The 18,985-nt window shown below is 35.4% G+C and overlaps 1 protein-coding gene across 2 annotated transcripts in view; it reads right to left on the bottom strand.

Moving 5' to 3' along the window:
- Zfyve16 (zinc finger FYVE-type containing 16) overlaps window positions 1-15,088 on the bottom strand; it is a 41,556-nt gene extending 26,468 nt beyond the window's left edge. Inside the window, exons 1-4 of one of the 2 annotated variants that reach the window (XM_046427809.2) lie at window positions 14,946-15,088; window positions 5,942-6,050; window positions 3,093-5,365; window positions 2,039-2,135 (exon numbers count right to left, since the gene is read on the bottom strand). In XM_046427809.2, the coding sequence (XP_046283765.1) occupies window positions 2,039-2,135; window positions 3,093-5,365; window positions 5,942-6,011 (2,440 nt within the window). In that variant the 5' untranslated portion in view covers window positions 6,012-6,050; window positions 14,946-15,088. Of the gene's footprint in view, window positions 1-2,038; window positions 2,136-3,092; window positions 5,366-5,941; window positions 6,051-14,681; window positions 14,836-14,945 lie in introns of those variants that run through there. The other variant, XM_046427801.2, reaches the window with a different exon arrangement.
- Between the last annotated feature and the right edge of the window lie 3,897 nt (window positions 15,089-18,985).

Raw genomic sequence — 18,985 nt, 5'->3', positions numbered from 1 at the left:
TCTCCCCAAAGGTACTCACACAATTTTAGTCTTTCACTTCCTTCAAGTCTCTATTTACATGTCATATTATCATAAAGCCTCACTCTGACCACCTTATAAAAATACTACCTCTTGGCACCAATCTGTTACTATTTATCCCTATTCCACTTTAAATTTCATTTTAAGGTATTATCACCATCTGATATCCCCTTTGTTTACTATGCATATGTACCCACATTCAATATTGTTGAATGATTTTTTTCAATCAAAAAACACAAAGCAGCACTGGTTCAACATTTCTCCAAATCTATCTGCTATAAATGCTGCCACTGTTAAAATAATCTTCCACAAGTGCCACCAAATGTTAGCACTCTTAGAAAATGGCTCTGTTAACCAAGTAAAATTCACATATCGTATACTCTGGGTTTCAAAGTAATTTCCAATTTGCCCCAATCTACCTGATAGCTTTCACACGCACAGGTCCTCAAAACTCATAGAATCTCAACACAACTTTTTTATTATCCACAACCTCGATTCAATCTTTTTCCTTCATTGAATGTTTCTCACAACCCTTCTTTCCCTTTTTATTAGATAACATTATTTACTTCTATCATTTTTAACCCTATGGTAAGTTAACTTTTTAATTCATGCTTTCTTGTAGTATGTAAATTAATAATAGTAGCCCTCTAAATTAAACTATATGCTTATACACTATAAGATATCAAAATACACAAAACTAAATAAACTAATTTCATAATACATTTTTTGATAAATCAGAGTTTGATCTCAATATCTTACTGAATATCTTACATGATTATATGTTCTCCCCTCTTGAACCTTATAGTCAGAATATGTTTTAATTCCTACCTAAAAATCGAACTTGTCAACTCAAATAATACATCAAAAGATCACAGCTGTTTTACTATGTTTTTTTAAGTAGGGGGAGATAATTATGTGGCATCTTGCTCTAAAATTTCTGAATTCTGGCAGATGGCTTTGGTTAACAACATGAGCAGTAGTCTTCTAGACTACTGAAACAGTACAAGAAAAAACAACTGTGAGCACTAAGCCTAACCTCTTCATAAACAATGGTGGTAACATGAAAATATAAAATGATTCATACGCTACTATCTTCCAGAGCACAAGTCAACAGCAGGTAGTAGAGCAGCTTACCTCAGGCTAACAGACTCACATCAGAGCTTTTTGGAGAATTGCTGAAAAAATTTATCTTCATTCAAAAGAGAAAAACAAATTATTATCAGGTATTTATTCTCCTGGCTAATAGGAAGCAGTGCCTGAGCTAGTGCACAGGTCTGGTCAAAAAAAGGCCCAAGTAATATTTGCTGAGAATTAAACTGTCAACATATCTTTGAAAATGCAAGAAGCACTCAAAAGAACAAACATGTATTGGGGGGAAAACACAACATAACATACACATACACAAAACCTGTGAGAACTCAAAGAAGACTATCAAGACTATTGCTGAAAATGGAAGCTAACTAGAGAGCCAGAGAAACAATGGAAAGTGCACATACATAACATTCTAAAATGGAAGGGAAAAAAAAATATATGAGACAAAATGTGTAAACAGCCTGGCACTCCTATGAGTTGATGAAATCATAATTTACTACCTTATCTTTTCTTATTTTAGGTTATTTTTTAAAGGGGGGGAAACTTTTATCTTGCCTTATGCCATTAATAAATAATATTGAATATTATTTATTGGTAGATATAAATGTTTAGATTAAGATGATGAAGATGATGATGATGACAAAAACAAATAGGCAGATGAAATGCAGCATTTAGGGACTTGGTACCTGTTAAAAGTTAATGAACTGCCACTCCAGAAACTGAATGCTTCCTTTCCAGACTGGTAGTATTAATTGTGAGAGTGGAACAAAAAGAAGAGAAACCAAGCCTTGGGATGTCCCACCTAAGCCAGATAATTCAACACTAGGTCCTTGCCTTAAGAAAATAAAGAAGTTTATCTTTGTCACAATCCAATTGTTTTTAAGATATATTCAATTACTGGAGGAAAACATGTCAGGTTAATACTCACCTTTATTAATAGTCTCATAGCAGATTACACACACTCTTGCTTCCTTTTCTAGATACTGCAGTTTACACTTCCTATTACAACAGACACCACAAAATACCTAGGAAGAATAAAACACCATATTTGTTTTTGTTTCAAGAATATATTATATCTACTAGGGACAGGGACAAGGGAGGCCCAAAATCTAATTAACCAATATCCATTTTTCCTATTTGAGAATTCATTTTTCTAATCATCATAATTCTAAATAGAATTAGTTACCTTAAATGAAACTTCTGATTTATAACCATATTTCTGATGAGGAAAATGCCTTTAAATCAACTGTTAATTAGAAAGGGAACAAAAACTTCTTCAATGAATAAGTTTATCATTTGAAAAGCTTTTTTTGGTTCTTTGTTTAAAATTTTTATAAGTAGAACATTATTTTGCTAAAAATGAATAGGGTGATCTGAGACCAACACAATACAGGAAAATGTCAAATAAAAAAATGCTGTATTACTTCTAAGACAAGTTTTTAGACAATCTCTTTATCCTCTGTTGTAAAACAGAACACAAATGAAGTCAGTTTCAGTATTCTGAACCTTGGGTAAGCCAATTTGCCTCTCAGTGTTTCCCTGGGCATCAGTCACAATACTAGCTACAAAGTGGTCTTGAAATTTAGTATTTAAGGACACAGGTGGATCTGACTGAATTTGGAACATATGATGTGTCAATATGAGAAAGGTAAGGACAGTATTCTTAAGTTTCACTAAACTTAGTAATAAGAGTTCCTCATTTCCCAGAATGTAATGAATGCCCATGACAATGTACCATTTGTTCAACTATCAAGCAATCTATAAAATGGCAGGTGCTTTACATATTTCCATAATTGGGAGGTGAAAAACACTGATTTTAAACTAACTCAAGCATGGAGTCACCAGTTAATTAATCTTTTCTGTCATTACATTTCATTTAAAATGTCCCCAAACAATAAAAGACTTGGACTGGGGATATAGCTCAGTGGCAGAATGTTTGACTATCATTAATGAGGCCAAAGACAAAGATTTTTATAACTTACTTTCCCACATGCTCTGCAATGATGTCGCCGTTTTGTAAAAGTAAATTTCACTTGGCAATTCATACAGTTTGGAGCTTCTGAATCAGGAATCCAAGTGGGTTGTTTCTGGCCCAAAACCAAGCCTTCTTTGCAAGTGTTTTCAGGTAGAGAATCTTCATTTGCAGCTATAAAACTAGATCTACCTTCAAAATTACTTTCTATATCAATATAATTAGAGTTGAAATTAACCTGAGGATCAGTTGTAGAATCTATAGTACCAGTATTTGCAGCAATCGTATTTGCTATGCTAGGTTCACTTTCTGGTATATTTGGAACATCTGGCTTGTTCAGTTCCTTTGAACTTTTTATTCTTGATGGAAGGTTAAGCAATTGCTTAGGTCTAGCTCCCCCAACATGAATAGATTGACTGTTGGTATCAGAGACTGGTAATTCATTCATCACCTCAGTCTTACTGATAGGTAACCCTTGTTCAATTGGAATTGTGCCTTTTTCCCCTATAGAAAAGCCACCATTTTCTCTTGTATTTTGTTTATCAACTGCTTCACATATCAAGTTAATGCCATCACTTTTCCCAGTAGCTCCTGCTTCGGCATTGAAATATGTATCACTGGCATTTCCATTATCTAAGCCTTTTACATCTATCTGATTCATTTGAAATTTTAAATCACTTACATTTTCTTCAAAAGATTTTATGTTAGTGGTCTGAAGATACTGTTCTGTCAGAAAGGCATCAAGTTCAGCATCACTAATTAGTGCACCACTTTTCATGCCTTCATCAATATTAAAGTAATCTAAATCTTGCCCATCCATATCATTGCTTGAAAAAGCGAAACCTTCGCAACGATCAGGAGACTCTAGGGCATGAGCACCAGAAAGCTCCATTTGAGATTCAGCAGCTATGGAAGAATTGGTGTTTTCGGGGTAATCCAAAGATTCAACTCTGATTACCATCTGCTCAGATTCTACCTTTCCATCCTCCCTCTTTTCATTTACTGGCTGAAGAAGTATGGTTTTACATTTTTCCTTTTTCAAAAGATCAGTCACCCTGAATGGTTCCCCATCTAGAACAACACTCTTTTGCGTTTCTTCGTGCATAGTCGCTGCATCTTGTATATGGTCTTTAGGTTCATTCTGAGGTAAAGAATCACCATGTGCTTTACTGTCAATTAATGATCCACACAAAGACCCAGACAATGAAAGACAGGATAATGAAGAATGTACACCTTCTCTTGAAACATGTAAAGTTGAAGAGGAATCTTGGATTATATCATTATTATCTGTAAGGTCTAAGTTTTTTGAGTCTATTTTTCTACATTGTTTTATAAACATAGCAGTTTTATCTTCCTGAAAGGAAAAGTCAGGTAATTTGAAATTTTCATCTCTTAAATTTGAGTCATTTAAGCATAAATCTTCATTTTTTAGAAAACTTTTGCAAGGCAAACCACTGGTACTACCTCCTTCTTTTAAACATTCTGTGGCAGTTATGGCTGCCATATCTATCTCCTCTTTTACTAAATAGTCATCATCTTTTAATAATTCACATGGCAGACTCTTGTGTTGCAGGTTATCTTTGGCATCAAACATTTTGGAACTTTGGTGAGTCAAAGCAGGTGACATGTTAAAATCAACAATTGGTTCTAACTGACTAGAGATATTTTTATCCTTTAAATTTTCTGTTTCGCTGTATTTACAAGAATCTGAAAGAACTGTATCTACTTTACCCAATTCTTTGGTTCCACCAGTTTCTCTATTTTGTAATTCAGAGCTGATATTATTCTGTTCTTCTCTGACAGTATCACTAGCATGGTCTGTTGAGGAAACACACAGAGTATCTGAAACTGAAGATGAATCCGATTCAGTCAAAAAATGTGCACTAGACTTATTATCATCTGGCAATAATTTTTTAATATCTTCTTCACTATTAGTTGCATGAACTAAGTTACCCATATCACTTATTAAGTCACAGACAGGTTTACTACATTGTCTCATGTGTAAAGGCTGGGTTTCATCTGAAGTACTACCGTCCACAGAAGAAAGAAGATCAAGTCCTGTTAAATTTTTTTCATTTTGCATACAAGTTAGTCCCTCAAGAGTTTTTCCATTCAAGGAAAGCTCATTTACTTCATGGCATGTTTCTGACGAGGCACAACTACTAATGCAATGTTGGTCCTTTGGCAGCAGTGAAGTTAGCTGGGAAGAAGCCAACTCTGAAGAAACTGAACAATAGTTAGAATCATATGCATTTTTTGCATCTTGAAGATAATCTTCTTCATCTAATCAAAAATAGAAACACAAAGTTATTCAGGAGGCCCTAATCAAATAAATATTATAAGACTCCTAAATGGAATAAACTTTTTATTTAGCTTTCAAGTACTTTCTGTTTTTTTTCTTTTGAATATAAATGTCATAAGGTGACAGAAATTCCACTTAATAATTCAGAGGCATTATAAAAACCAGACTAAGAAAAAGCTGAAAAACAATTTAACTTCTTTATTCTGCCCTCCAATTTCCTGGTCTTAATTCTGAGGAAAATATCATCTTTCACAGTCATGAAATCTCTATTTATATAGCACTTTAAAGCTGCTCTTAGCTTGCTTATATGCTGATTTTTCTTATAGCTAAACTTGTATCTGCAAAGAAACTTCTAGTTTTCTTCCATTCCGACTATTGGCTCCATTCTGTATTAGAATAAACTAATATGTTATAATGAAACAAGTAAACTTTTTATGGAAAAAAACAATGAGACTAAAATTGAAATCAAATTTTGCTACGAGGACTTTATATCTGAAATGACTGAATTACAAAAATTTAAAAATTCCAATAGTGGCAAAAATGGAAAAACAACAAACCTGGGTTCTGTTCAAAATCATCAAGGAGTTTGTCCAAGTCACTGACAGCTGCTTTAAAATAACTGTCCATCCTACCTGTAGACTTATTCAGAATTTAATTCTTGTATATCTAGAAAATAAACAAGTACATTTCATTTAATTTTCTAATATATAAATATTATTCCATCTATTCTATCACATGAAACATGAAATATAAACAAAAATATAATTTCACAATAATCCTTTGAGGAATTTACCCTTTAGGTGGAAAAAATGGTCTCCATATAAAAATGACATGAGCCAGGCCCAATGGCACATGCCTGCAATCCCAGCTGCTCATGAGACTGAGGCAGAAGGATCACAAGTTCCAGGCCAGCCTGAGAAAATTAGTAAGACCCTGTTTCAAAATAAAATTTTAAAAAGGAGTAATAGGTTAGTAATAGTAATGGGTTAGTGCCCTAACAACCCTCCAATGAGTGGGATTGTAGCTCAGTTGATGAGGCCCTGAGTTTAAAACCCAGGACCACCAAAAGAAAAAAAAATAACATGGATATGAAAACCAACTCGTACAATATACAACATGTACAACATAACATTGTACACATAGCTATTATGCATTTTAAAACACTTATCTAAATAATTCACAGGTCAAAGAATTCACAATGAAAACTAATACTTAGAAATACTGCATATCAAATAATACACTACATACAGAGATAAAAAAATAGTCCACAGAAAACTAAAAAGTCAGTTTGTGAAAAGATGAATGAAATGCATGAACCTCTGATCTAAGTCATAAATTCCACCAAATAAGCCTGAGACACTTTGCAGGAATCTATAAATAACTAATGAGATAATACAAAAGAATAAAGAAGCCAAGTCAAAGGGGTTCTCACTGGCTTAAATTGAACATCAAACTGAACAACTTAACATTAAATTAATGAAGACCACAAAGGACTGAAAACAAATCAGACAAAAAAAATAACAATACTAACATAAAAAACACAGCACTCATTGGAGGGCTGTTAGCGTAACCCATTACTATTATTCTACTAACCTATTACCCTGAAAGTTAACAAAGGAAAAGAAGAATTTTTTCTGACCTTTATTTACAAAATATACTTTAGGATAATAAAATACTTTCTGAGGAAAAGCTGTTTAGACAAGAATTCCAGTTCAGAGCAGAAGAATATTAAAAAAAAAAAAAATTTAAATCATCTATTCATGGTCCCTAAGCAATGGCTATCATGAATGTTAAAACCATTAGAGAAAAAGGTTGATGGAGAACTTGAAACTGCTGAGATCATTATGGTTAACATATCTGAATTCAAAGATCAATTTCACCACCAATAAATATGGAAGAGCACATCATATAGAATATATTCCTGTCTAAAGATCTGACACTGAATCTAATCAAACTTTTAGAACTAATTGCATGTTCGCAGGAAATTCAAGCCGAGAAAGAAAAATTAAATGACATAAAAAGAAAGCAATCAGCTTGCTGGGCATGGTGACATACACCTGTAATCCCAGCAAATTGCGAGGCTGAGGTAGGAAGCTGGGGCAGGAGAACTACAAGCTTAAGACCAGTCTCAGCAACTTAGCTAGGTCATATGTAATTTAGCAAGACCCTTTCTCAAAATAAAAAATAAAAAGGCTGGGGATGTAGCTCAGTGGTAAAATGCCTGAGTTAAATTCCCAGTACCAAAAAAGAAAAAGAAAGAAAGAAAATCAGCTAAATTAATCCAGAAGGTGAAATACTTTATTTTTCATATTTTAAAATATATTTGGGATTTTTTTATGTATGTGGTACTGGTGACTGAACCAAGAGGCCTCTACCACTAAGCCATATCCTATGCCCTTTGATTTATTTTTGAGACAGAGTCTAAGTTACTGAGGATTTCCTCAAACTTGCAGTCCTTCTGCCTCTCCCTCCTGAGTTGCTGATCATAGGTTTGCACCACTGCACCTGGCTAAGGCAGAACACTTTACAGCAAAGTTTTTCAAATTGTCCATGATGAATGTTGTTGTTCTTTACATTTCCAAGCTGCTGCAAACTGTTACTCTTGTAACACAAGAAAATTCAACAAATTTTGAATAATAAATACAAACAAAAGGATATAGTTAATTAAACACATGGGAGGTTGCCTGGAGCGGAGAACAGCAGTGGGAAATGAGAGACAAGAGACAAGAATTGAGAGAGCTTTACAAGAACCAGTTATGATTGAGTCCTGTGAACTAAGGACACTTGTGGTCTAGAAAGAGACTTGAAATGTGGGTTAAAAAGATTAGACAGAGTTTAAGAGAATGAAATGAACTGAAAGAACTTTTTGAAGAAATTACCTGAAACACTTTATAAGAGCTAAGGAAGAGATAAAATGAAAAACAAGTTAAAAGACATAGATGAACTGGTAAAGATTGAGCTTAGCATACATGAGGCCCCTAGTACAATTCCAGAATTTAAAAAAAAAATCGAGAGCATGGAAAAACTAACTTTATTAGAAGACTGTAAGAGAAATTTTTCCAGAATTGATGAAAACTCAACAGAACAGATACAGGTAATACATTGAACCAAACAACATAAGTAAAGAGAAATCTACACTTGGACACTATAGTAAACTAGTGAACCTCCAAGGTATAGCAGCCAGGGAGAAAAAATCAATTTCAAAGGAACAATAATATGAGGACAACAAATTTAAAGCAACAGGGACACTTCAAAAGTATTTTCAATAACAATGATATCATACCTTAATTCAATAAAGCATATTATTTGTTTCCATTTTTAAAACTGTGGTTATTCTGTACATACGGAAGAGTTAACAAAACACAGAGACCAAGCCAATTAAAGGGATTTGGAGGAAGAGAGAATGCAGGAGGCCGAGTAATAATTCAAGGAATATTCTCAGAGAAGAGAAAATACAATGCAACTATGAAACAAACAGGAAGCCATAAATAAGGAACATATGGAGAACAAAAAGTGATCAAGGAAATTGACAGCAGAAATCTTAAAATGTAAGAAAGGCTTGCTGGGTGTGCTGGCACAATCTGTAATTCCAGTAACTCAGGAGACGGAGGATTGCATGTTTGAGGTCATCCTCTGCAATTTGTGAGGTCCCATCTCAAAATAACATTAAAAAGGGATGGGGATATACCTCAGTGGTAGAAAACTTGCCTAGCATGTGGGAAATTCTAAGTTCAATCCTCAGTACTGGGTGGGGGAAGGAAAGAGAAACTTTTGGGTTTGTAGTGAAAGCAGTGCTTAAAGAGACGTTAATAGCAATAAATGCATATATTTTTAAAAGAATTAAAACCTGAAATCAATAATCTAATCATCCACTCTGGAAACTAGGGAAAAATAAATAAAAGGAGTCAGGTGCAGCGGTACAATCCTATAATCCCAGTGACACTGGAGGTTGAGGCAGGGAATCACAAGTTTGAAGCCTCGGCAACATAGCGAGGGCCTAAGCAGCTCAGTGAGACCTTGTCTCAAAATTAATAAATAAAAAAAACTGGAGATGTAACTAAGTGGTTAAAGCATCCCTGGGTTCAATCCCCAGTATTTAAACAAAACAAAACAAAAAACAACAGAAATTTCAGCCAAAACCAGCAGAAGAAAAGATAAAAATAAATACAAAAATCAATGAAATTAAAAACAGTATACAGGAAAGCAGTAAGTTAACAGAGAAAACCAATAAAACCAAAACCTTGTTCTCTAAAACGATCAATAAAATTGATACACTAAGATCAAGAAAAAAGAGAAACAAACTATTAACATCAGAAATAAGAGTATATTTATCATTACTGAAGCCATAGACATTAAAAGGAAAATAAAGAATTCTATGAACAACTCTATGCTCATAAACTTGATAATTTAAATAAAATGGATCAATTTCTCAAAAGCACACTTAAAGATAACTCCCAAACCCATGTCTATTTTTAAAAATTAACAATTAATGACCTTCCATAAAATAAATCATCAGGTCCAGATGGATCCATTGGTGAATTTTACTAAACATTTAAGGAAAAAAAATATACTAATTCTCAGTAATTTCTTCCAGAAAAAAAGAATCAAAAGGAACACTTCCAAATTCACTCTATAAGACAGCATTACCCTAAAATCAAAACCAAATAATGATGTCACAAGAAAGGAAAGTTATAGACCAATTTTGCTCATTAACATAGATGCACAAATACTCAACAAAATATTAGAAAATTGTATCTAACAATGTATACAAAAAATTACATAACATGACCAAATAGGATTATTCAGTTATACAAGGTTGATCCAACATTTGAAAATTAATCATTTGTAATCTACTATATCAGCAAATTATCATATAATCATATCAACTGATGCAAAAAGGAAAAAAAACTTAAAAAAAAAAAAAAAAAAAAAACCCAGCACCTGTTCATGATAAAAACTCTCAACCAGGCCGGGTACAGTGGCACATGCCTGTAATCTCCAAGCGGCTCAGGAGGCTGAGACAGGAGGATGCAGAGTTAAGGCAGCCTTAGCAAAAGCAAGGCTAAGTAACTTAGTGAGACACTGTCTCGAAATAAAATACAAAAAAGGGCTGGGGATGTGGCTCAGTAGGCAAGTGCCTCTGAGTTCAATCCCCAGTACCCAAACAACCACAATAAAAACCCTCTCAACCAACTATGGAGTAGAGAACTTCTTCATGTGGATGATCAATATTTACAAGATACCTACAGTTAACTGGATATTTAATTATAAAAACCTGCTTTCCCTCAAAAACTGGGAAAAAGACTTCTCTCACCTCTCTAATTCAACATAATACTAAAAGCCCTAGCTATTGTAATAAGAAATAAAAGCATACTGTTTGGAAAGAAGTAAAACTGAACGTGCATCTCTATATAGTAATGTACAACTAAGAATTGAAGTGCCTAAAAAGATAATAATATAATCCAACAAGTTGTAAAAGATATGGCAATGCAAATACTGTACATTGAGAACTTTTAACATGAAATCTTACTAAACTATATATATTTCCCAAATATATATTCAATCAATCAAAATGTACTTTTTGAGTCAGTAATCTACCACATATAATAAAAGACACAAAATAAATGTAAGATATGCTTCTTGTTTTAAAGAAGTTTATTTAAATAAAGTGTACACATGATAAACTTGTTGGGGCAACAGTTTTACTCACTGAGCCATTTATATACTCTAAGATTATATAATAATTTATGATTATTCAAAAAATTGGTAACAATGTGAAAAATTAATCAGAAAACAGACCAAAAATAAGGAAACTCATTAAAAATGGTAAGGCAAGAAACATGAGGAACTGAACTGAGACAGTGCAGTGAGGATGAAAAAGGAAAGAGAAAAGTGTACAGAATGAGAACTTTTGAAGAGTGAAAACAGGGCAGAAGGTTAGGAATGCTGTCGGGTTTCCATTATGGGTGACTGCACCGATGGTGGAACCACTGAAGATGACAGGCAATACAAGAGGAACAGGATTAAGGGGAACCATGAGTTCACTTTTGGATTGTTGTCAGAAGTACCTTGAGAACATCCTGGGGGAGATATCCAAAAGGCTTTGCATATAAGGATCTGGAATGCAGGAGAGAAGTCTTAGATAAAAATTTGGAAATTGGCAACACACAGTTGTTAATGGATAAGATCACCAAGGAAGAGAATACAGAAAAGGACAGGAGCTTGACATCAGATAACTAAAGATTGTTCATGTTCCCAAAACCACTCTGGATAGTTTTGCCTAGAGTTATATACACTTCTATAGGAAAAATATCCAATATGTCATTGTTAAACAAAAGAAAATCAAGTTTCAAAGCTTTATGTATAATATAAACCCATTTTTACAAATAAGCTGTTTTAAAATGGTATTAACAAAAGCACATAGAAAAAATATAGAGGACAAACATCAAACTGTTATTAATACTAAAAATATGGGGATGGGATTATGTGAACCCTTTAAAGCCACATTATACATCTCTATTTTCCTTTTTAAAATAAACATGTACTTTTCTAAACAGAGAAAAAAGATAATTTCGTTCTTTTCCTTAAAAATTATAGTATGTGTCTTTACAATATAAGAGACAATAAAAATCTGTTAGAAAAACACTTGCACATTGGATTATAAGTGGCAATAACAATCTGTAAGATCATGAAAAAATGTTCAATGAACCATCAAAGTAATGAGAAGTAGAACAAAGGTGACTTGTTGCCTACTAAATTGAAATATAAGTTTTTTTCATAATAGAAGTATTCAGTGTTGGTAAGGATATGATTTTTTTAAAAAAGCATATCAGCCACTTCTGACAGAAAGTAAACTGATAGAATCTCTCAGGAAAACAATGTGACAATAAGTATTAATAGCCTCAAAAGTTTTTCTAATGTTTGATCTAGTAATTATTTAAAAATTTAAAAAAGCAATCTAAACTATTGAAAACATTCAAAGATTATGATCTGTTATTAGTTGAAATAATCTAAATACCAACGTAGGACACAATAGAAAATTACACAGGCACTAGAATCAATCAGACATAACTTTCCTATGTTCACATATGAACACATGACCAATGTAACTCCACATTATATACAACCACAAAAATGGGATGTTATACTCCATGCATGTGTGTCAAAGTGCATTCTATTGTCATATATAATAAAAAATAAAAAATTTTAAAAAGAAAATTATAGAGGCATCAAAAGTAATGTTTATGTGGATCAAAAAAAAAAAGAATTCTATGACCAAGCAATTTCTAGAGAAACACCAGCTCTTGTGCACACATCAATATTGCAAATACTGAGATAATAATTATTTGTATATAATTGAACTGTTATATTCAATTATAACAGTATAAAAGTGAAAACAACCTACTAGTCTGTTAATAACAAGAAAGGTTAAGTTAGACTTTCTCAAACTATAGACTGAGGACTCCTGAAAGATACCAAAAATCTTTTTAAGGGTCTTTAAAGTTCTTCCTTTCCCAACTACGTATCTATCTAGGATAGATTTTCTTCATATGCTTTTACCTAAACAAATTAGCACACCAGACAGAACAGAGAAGCAAACACAAAAATTCAGTGCAGGGCTGGGGCTGTAGCTCAGTGGTAGAGCACTTGCTTCTATGACTGGTTCAATCCCAATTCCAGCACCACAAGGAAACAAATTTTTTTTTTCATATGTTTATAAAGCCAGTGATTTACCTCAATGTAAAATAATTTTCCAGCCCCCCACCTGTAATCTCAGCAACTCAGGAGGTTGAGGCATGAAGATTACAAGTTCAAAGCCACGCTTAACAATTTAGTAAAATCTGACCTCAAAACAAACAAACAAACAAACAAACAAACAGGGTTGGGGATATAACTCAGTGATAGAGCCCCCCAAATTCAATTCATGGAAAAACAATTGATTAATTAATTAATAATAAAACAATTCTATCCTTCTCACTAAATTTTGTTTTGGAAAATAAAGTTTTCAACAAAATTATTTAATGAGTTTAAGGTTATTTTTAAATGAATAAAAAATAAATTTTCTGCATTTTAACTTCCAAAATGGTAAATAAACTGCATTAGGAAATAAAAATTCTTTTGGTCCTCAATAATTTTTAAATGTGATTATCCCCAATCAGTGTTAAATAAACTGTAGTACTATTATCTAACATTATGATTAGAGATAACAATTACATTAGAATTTAGTTTTATCTATAATGTAGTTATTTCAAAAGATTTTCTGCTCATGTATTACTTGCATAATCAGAAAGTCAAAGTCATATTTATGGGGCTTTTTAAGAACACGAGGAAAGCAAGCAATCCAACTGTATACAGATCTCATCATCTTAAATTAAGAAAATGCACAGGAGGGAAAAAGAAAAAAGTCAAGACATTAACAGTGAAGGATTACCTTTATATGGTGGGACTATGATTACTTTTCCTTATTCCTAATAATTTTCAAAATTTTTATCACTATGCAGTTTATTATTCAGACGAGAAAAAAATTAGCGAAAAATTATATGTACTTAGACTGAATCAAACCATTAATCTTCTGCCAACTCAAGAGGCCAAAAGAATAATTTGATCAACAAATTATTTTTTAAATAAAAAATGAACTTAATATCAAAATTATGGGCTGATTTTTATACACTCAAACTAACAGGAACATTCTTAATTTGGAATATAATAATTTGCAATTACTGTAGTACAAATAAGTTAACGGTTAAAAGTAAGGACATCTTTTCAAAGGTACCAAAGATAAGGTCGTGGGGCAGAACAGCATCGCATCCTTGCGGACTACGAGGAGGAGAAAACGCACCGGTGAGGGAATGGACACTGAGGTTCGAGGCGGCTATGACAGATTCCTCTGTCGAGCCCCAGTCTTTTCAGCGTAGAGACCACCACTCCTCGGGAGCCACAGTCGCCTCCTTTAGTCACACCCCCTCCCCTAGCGCGACCAGCGGTGCTTCCCCTACGTCTGCAGGGGCCCAGAGGTCCAAATCCTAGTAGCGCTCAGCACCCGGGCGGCCCGAGTGGGTGGGACCCGGCACCCCACAGCCCTGATGGCCCTCCTAGCCCGGTGTGGTCAGGGCTGGGATTCCCCGGCCAGCTCAGAGGGTTCGGCAAGGAACAGGTCGACAGCCGGGACTCGGTTCCTAGAGGAAGGGGAGGGCCGACCCGATGTCCAAGTCGGCGGGTCCAGCGGCCATCCCACCCTCTCCGCGAGCGCAGCGGGGGTGAGGAGAGACCAAGACGGCCCGTTCTGGGCACTCTTACCTCCCCACCCCCTGCGGAGCTCTCTGGGGACTCGACGCGACGCTGCGCTGAGTAGAGAAGACAGACCCCGGCCGACAGTCCCGGGAGTGCGCGACTCCGGCTCAGAGATTGCCAGTCTTCAGACGAGGGCTAGGCAGAAGGCGCATGCGCAGTGGAGGCTTCCCGCTGCTCACACGCCCCCTCCCTCCGCGTCTGCGGCCTCCGCCGGCCCCAGGCGCCTGCGCGCTGCCACCGGGTCGGAGCTGGGGGCGTCGGACTTCTTACCGGAAGTTCCGAACTACGCCTGGGGCGCCTGCTACGCGGGGAGATTCGGCCCTTCGTCTGGCGGGACTCGGTTTCCCACTAGACGTCCAGGATCCCAGATCCCGAGGCGGCTACCCTTGCCCTTCGCTGACCTACACGCCCCTTTCCCCGCCCGCGTCCGCCTCCTCCTGCAGATCCGCTGGGGCGCCCCGGTTGGTACTGGACAAACCCGCCCGGCAGCTGACCAGGCCTGCCCCCACGCCGCTGGCCTCTCTGAACACCTAACTTTTAAACTTAAAACCCTATTTACAGCATCACCTCCCAGTTTCCCTAACAGAACTGCTCTCCAAACACCCTGAAGTTCCCAGCTCTCCAGTGATCTGGCCCCTCCTTTCGTTGCTTTAGTTCTGCTTTTCTAACAGTGGCGCCTAGAACAGCTGCCTCCCCGTCTAAAAACCAAGGCTAACTTCTCTTATGGTGACAGAAAACGTCGCTTACTCTATCTGTGCCTCTTCTCATTTAAATGAAAAGAGGCATCCGTGTGGGTTCCGGGTTATTACAGACGGGGTGGGATTGGAAATCAGTTGCCAAAAGGATTCAACAGCTCACAATTCTTAGTAGTCTTGCAAGAATTGCAAAAGTATTGGAGTGACGTCCCGACTGTAGGCTCTCCGCCAACTGGGGAGACTCAGGCAGGAAGATCTCAAGTTGGAGAGACCAGCCTTAGCAACTTAACCAGGGCCTAAACAACTTAGTGAGACCCTCTCTCTAAATAAAAAGGGCTGAGGATGTTGCTAAGTGGGTAAGCACCCGTGGGTTCAATCCCCAGTACCAAAACTAAAAGTATTCCACTCATGTGTCATTTGTGGTAAAAGATTTTAGAACCTAAATCTGCAATTTACAACAATAGTGATCTTTGAAAGATACTTAATGTTTCCAGGCAGGTTGTGCTGCCTGTAGTCCTTCCTATTCAGTAGACTGAGGCAGGAGAATCACTTGAACCCAGCGGAGAATTCAAAGCCAAGTTGGGCAACATAGTGAGATACTGTTTTGAAAACAAAAAGAAACCAAACCCTTATTCTCTAATCTTCGTTTTCCTAAACTCTGAAATGGAATTTGTGGTTTTAGTTCAAGAGCAAAACTTCTGATTGCCTAAATCAAAAGCTTGATTTGATTTAGGCATAGCATCTGTTATATGACAGACAATGCGTTAGATGCTTTGTTTACACTATCTTAATCCTAAGAATAATTCTACAAAGTACAGTATGATTTTCTTTACTATGCTTTTCACAGATAAAATGGCACAGACCTTATGGAACCACAACCCAGTAGCAGATATTTATGTAGATGAATTCAGATTAGGGACGGAACTGTTCATAATATAGTACAGTGTGAGTACAAAGAGAATAGAGCTAGAAAAAACACTAACATCTTAAATAAATAAATGGGGAAATATATACATGAATGGTCAAGTCACAAAATACAAAATTCAACTGCCTACCACATACCATATTAATGTGCAAGTTCATTAATAATAACAAAGGAATATTATTCCCCATAAATCTAATTAACAATTTGCTTTAAACTCCATTTGTAAGAGTACAGTGGACACTCATATCCTGGTGGGCTATAAATTGTAACAAAGTAGGACTTGGGAAAGTTACCAAATCATATCAAGAACCTTCTAAATGTTCACATGACCTAATTCAATAATTTTCCTATTGGAAATTATAGATATTTCAGAACACAAAGGTTTATATGGAAAGATATTTACTATGGCAATAGTTATATTTTTAAAACTTGAAATCTCAGCAAGAAGGCTAAGACAGGAGGATTGCAAGTTCAAAGCCAGCTTCTGCAACTTAGCAAGGCCCTAAGTAACTTAGCAAGACCCTGTCTCAAAATAAAAATAATAAAAGGTCTGGGGATGTGGCTCAGCAATTAAGCAGCTCTGGGTTCAATCCCCAGGACTGGGGGGGGGGGGTGCGGGGGGAAGCTTTAAAAGATTCTTGTACACATGATTAAAACTATTAAGACTACATTTATGAAGAATTTCTAGGGCTGAGGATATAACTCAGCAGTAGAGTGCTTGTCAAGTATGTACAAAGCCCTGAGTTCAACATTCAGTATAGCAAAAAGAAAAAGAATTTCTATTGACTTGAGGAAATTACTTCATGAAAAAACACTGAATATCCCAAAATATTTAATATTGCTTTTGTAGTATGTGGTCAGTTATACTCATGCAAATCATGTAAAAGAGTGAAGAAAGTATGCCAAAATGTTGATAGTCATTATGAGTTTCTAATTGGAATATAGATGTTATCACCTTGAACATTCTGAATTTTCTACAATGTATACATATTGACCTTTTATTCTGAAAAAAAATTAATGTGACAGGTATGATAAACTGACCAATGAATCTAAGAATCAGCACCCCTACTATTAAGAGTATGTCTTTAGAGTCAGACTATCTAAATTTGAATTCTAATTTCATCATTTATTAGTAGTTTGACCTAAATTCACTAAGGTCAGATACTTCTATAGTCTGATGGTGATCAAATTAATGCATTGTATGAGATAATCCACATAAAGTGCTTAAGTGGGGCACTTGATATAAATGAATAATTGATATTTTTTTCAGTAAATTAACCCATTATGTTCATGTCAATGTATCAGTATTCAATAAACTTGATGAACTTGACTAATGCACATCAGTTCTTTGGAGCACAATTACCTTCAATAGTATTTAAAAATTGAATTTCTTAGTCTATTAAACCAAGAACAAGAATTGATGACCACTCCACATGGGTGTCACCTTAGCAAAACTTGTAATTTTTTTTTTAAAGAAGAGGTAATGTTTGTCCATATAAAGTTTACAGCCCTTGATTACCCTTTAAATATTTAATATAAAACTTTAATTTTGGAACTATCAAAAGCAAATTGCAATATTTTAGTAGATTTTTAGAGGTAAAATAAACCTTTCTAGTTATGCCTTGGAAGATTATTTAATTTGGGTTCCACGGAACTTCTGATCTGTAGAGTAATAAAAACAAGAAGTGAAATCAACCAACTAGCCAAACTTTAAATCAACAACTATTAATTTAACCCAGGAGTTGTCAGTTATGGTGATGGGAGTTGACTTGGTCTCCTAGAGGGCATTTGACAACATCTGGAAGTTTTTTGATTGTTACAACTGGGAGAATGCTACTAACATCTAGTAAGTAGAGTTCAGAGATGCTGTTAAATGTCTTACAATGCATAGGATGACACCCAACTGTCACCATCTAACTGAACTGGCTACCTATGCTGGGTTCACAAAATCTGACTACATCAATAACTGAGAAAATGGCGAAGAAAGCATGCAAACACATAAAAATACCTTTTCAAAATCTGGGATGGCTCTTGTGACTTTATGGGTCTGTTGGAAAGAGAGCAAGCCACTAGAATTCTTTATTTATATAGAGGGCACACAAGGGGAGATTGGATGGGACATTCTGTCCAATAATAATAATAATAAGAAGAAGAAGAAGAAGAAGAAGAGAAGTAGTAGTAGTAGTAGTAGTAGTAGTAGTAGTAGTAGTAGTAGTATTACAAAGGAACAAGTAGGCAGCCCACTCCATTGATTAATGACCTCATCCGTTGAGCTGAGATGGGGAGCTACCTGCTTTCACGCAGGGAAGCCAGTCTGCACATTTCCATCACTCAAAGCTAGTGGGCACTAAGCTCCTGTGCGGCAGCTCCCGACACCCAATAACAAAGAATTTTCCAGCCTAAAATATCAATATTGCCAATGTTGAGAAACTCTGATTTTAACCAACAAGTAGTTTTAGTTCTTATAGTTCCTTATAATTCTTGGTAAACAGTTCTCTTTTTCTTTGATGGACACAAACACAAACATGGGTTTAGAAACTCAGGAGTAGGTTTGAACTCTTGCATAAGTCTGTATTGATGCAATTAAACTTTGTACCAAGCAGTACACAAAGCAAGTTATTAGAAGAAATCTACAATGACAAGTTTTACGGATCAAACATCTGATCAATTGAACTCTCACAATGCTTTAT

Source organism: Marmota monax, unplaced genomic scaffold (assembly GCF_021218885.2).
Source record: "Marmota monax isolate L192 unplaced genomic scaffold, Marmota_monax_Labrador192_F-V1.1 WCK01_AAM20220418_F8-fsc00018, whole genome shotgun sequence".
Lineage (NCBI taxonomy): Eukaryota > Metazoa > Chordata > Mammalia > Rodentia > Sciuridae > Marmota > Marmota monax.
Note: the sequence above shows the minus strand (reverse complement) of the source record. Positions and strands in the feature narration are given on the sequence as shown.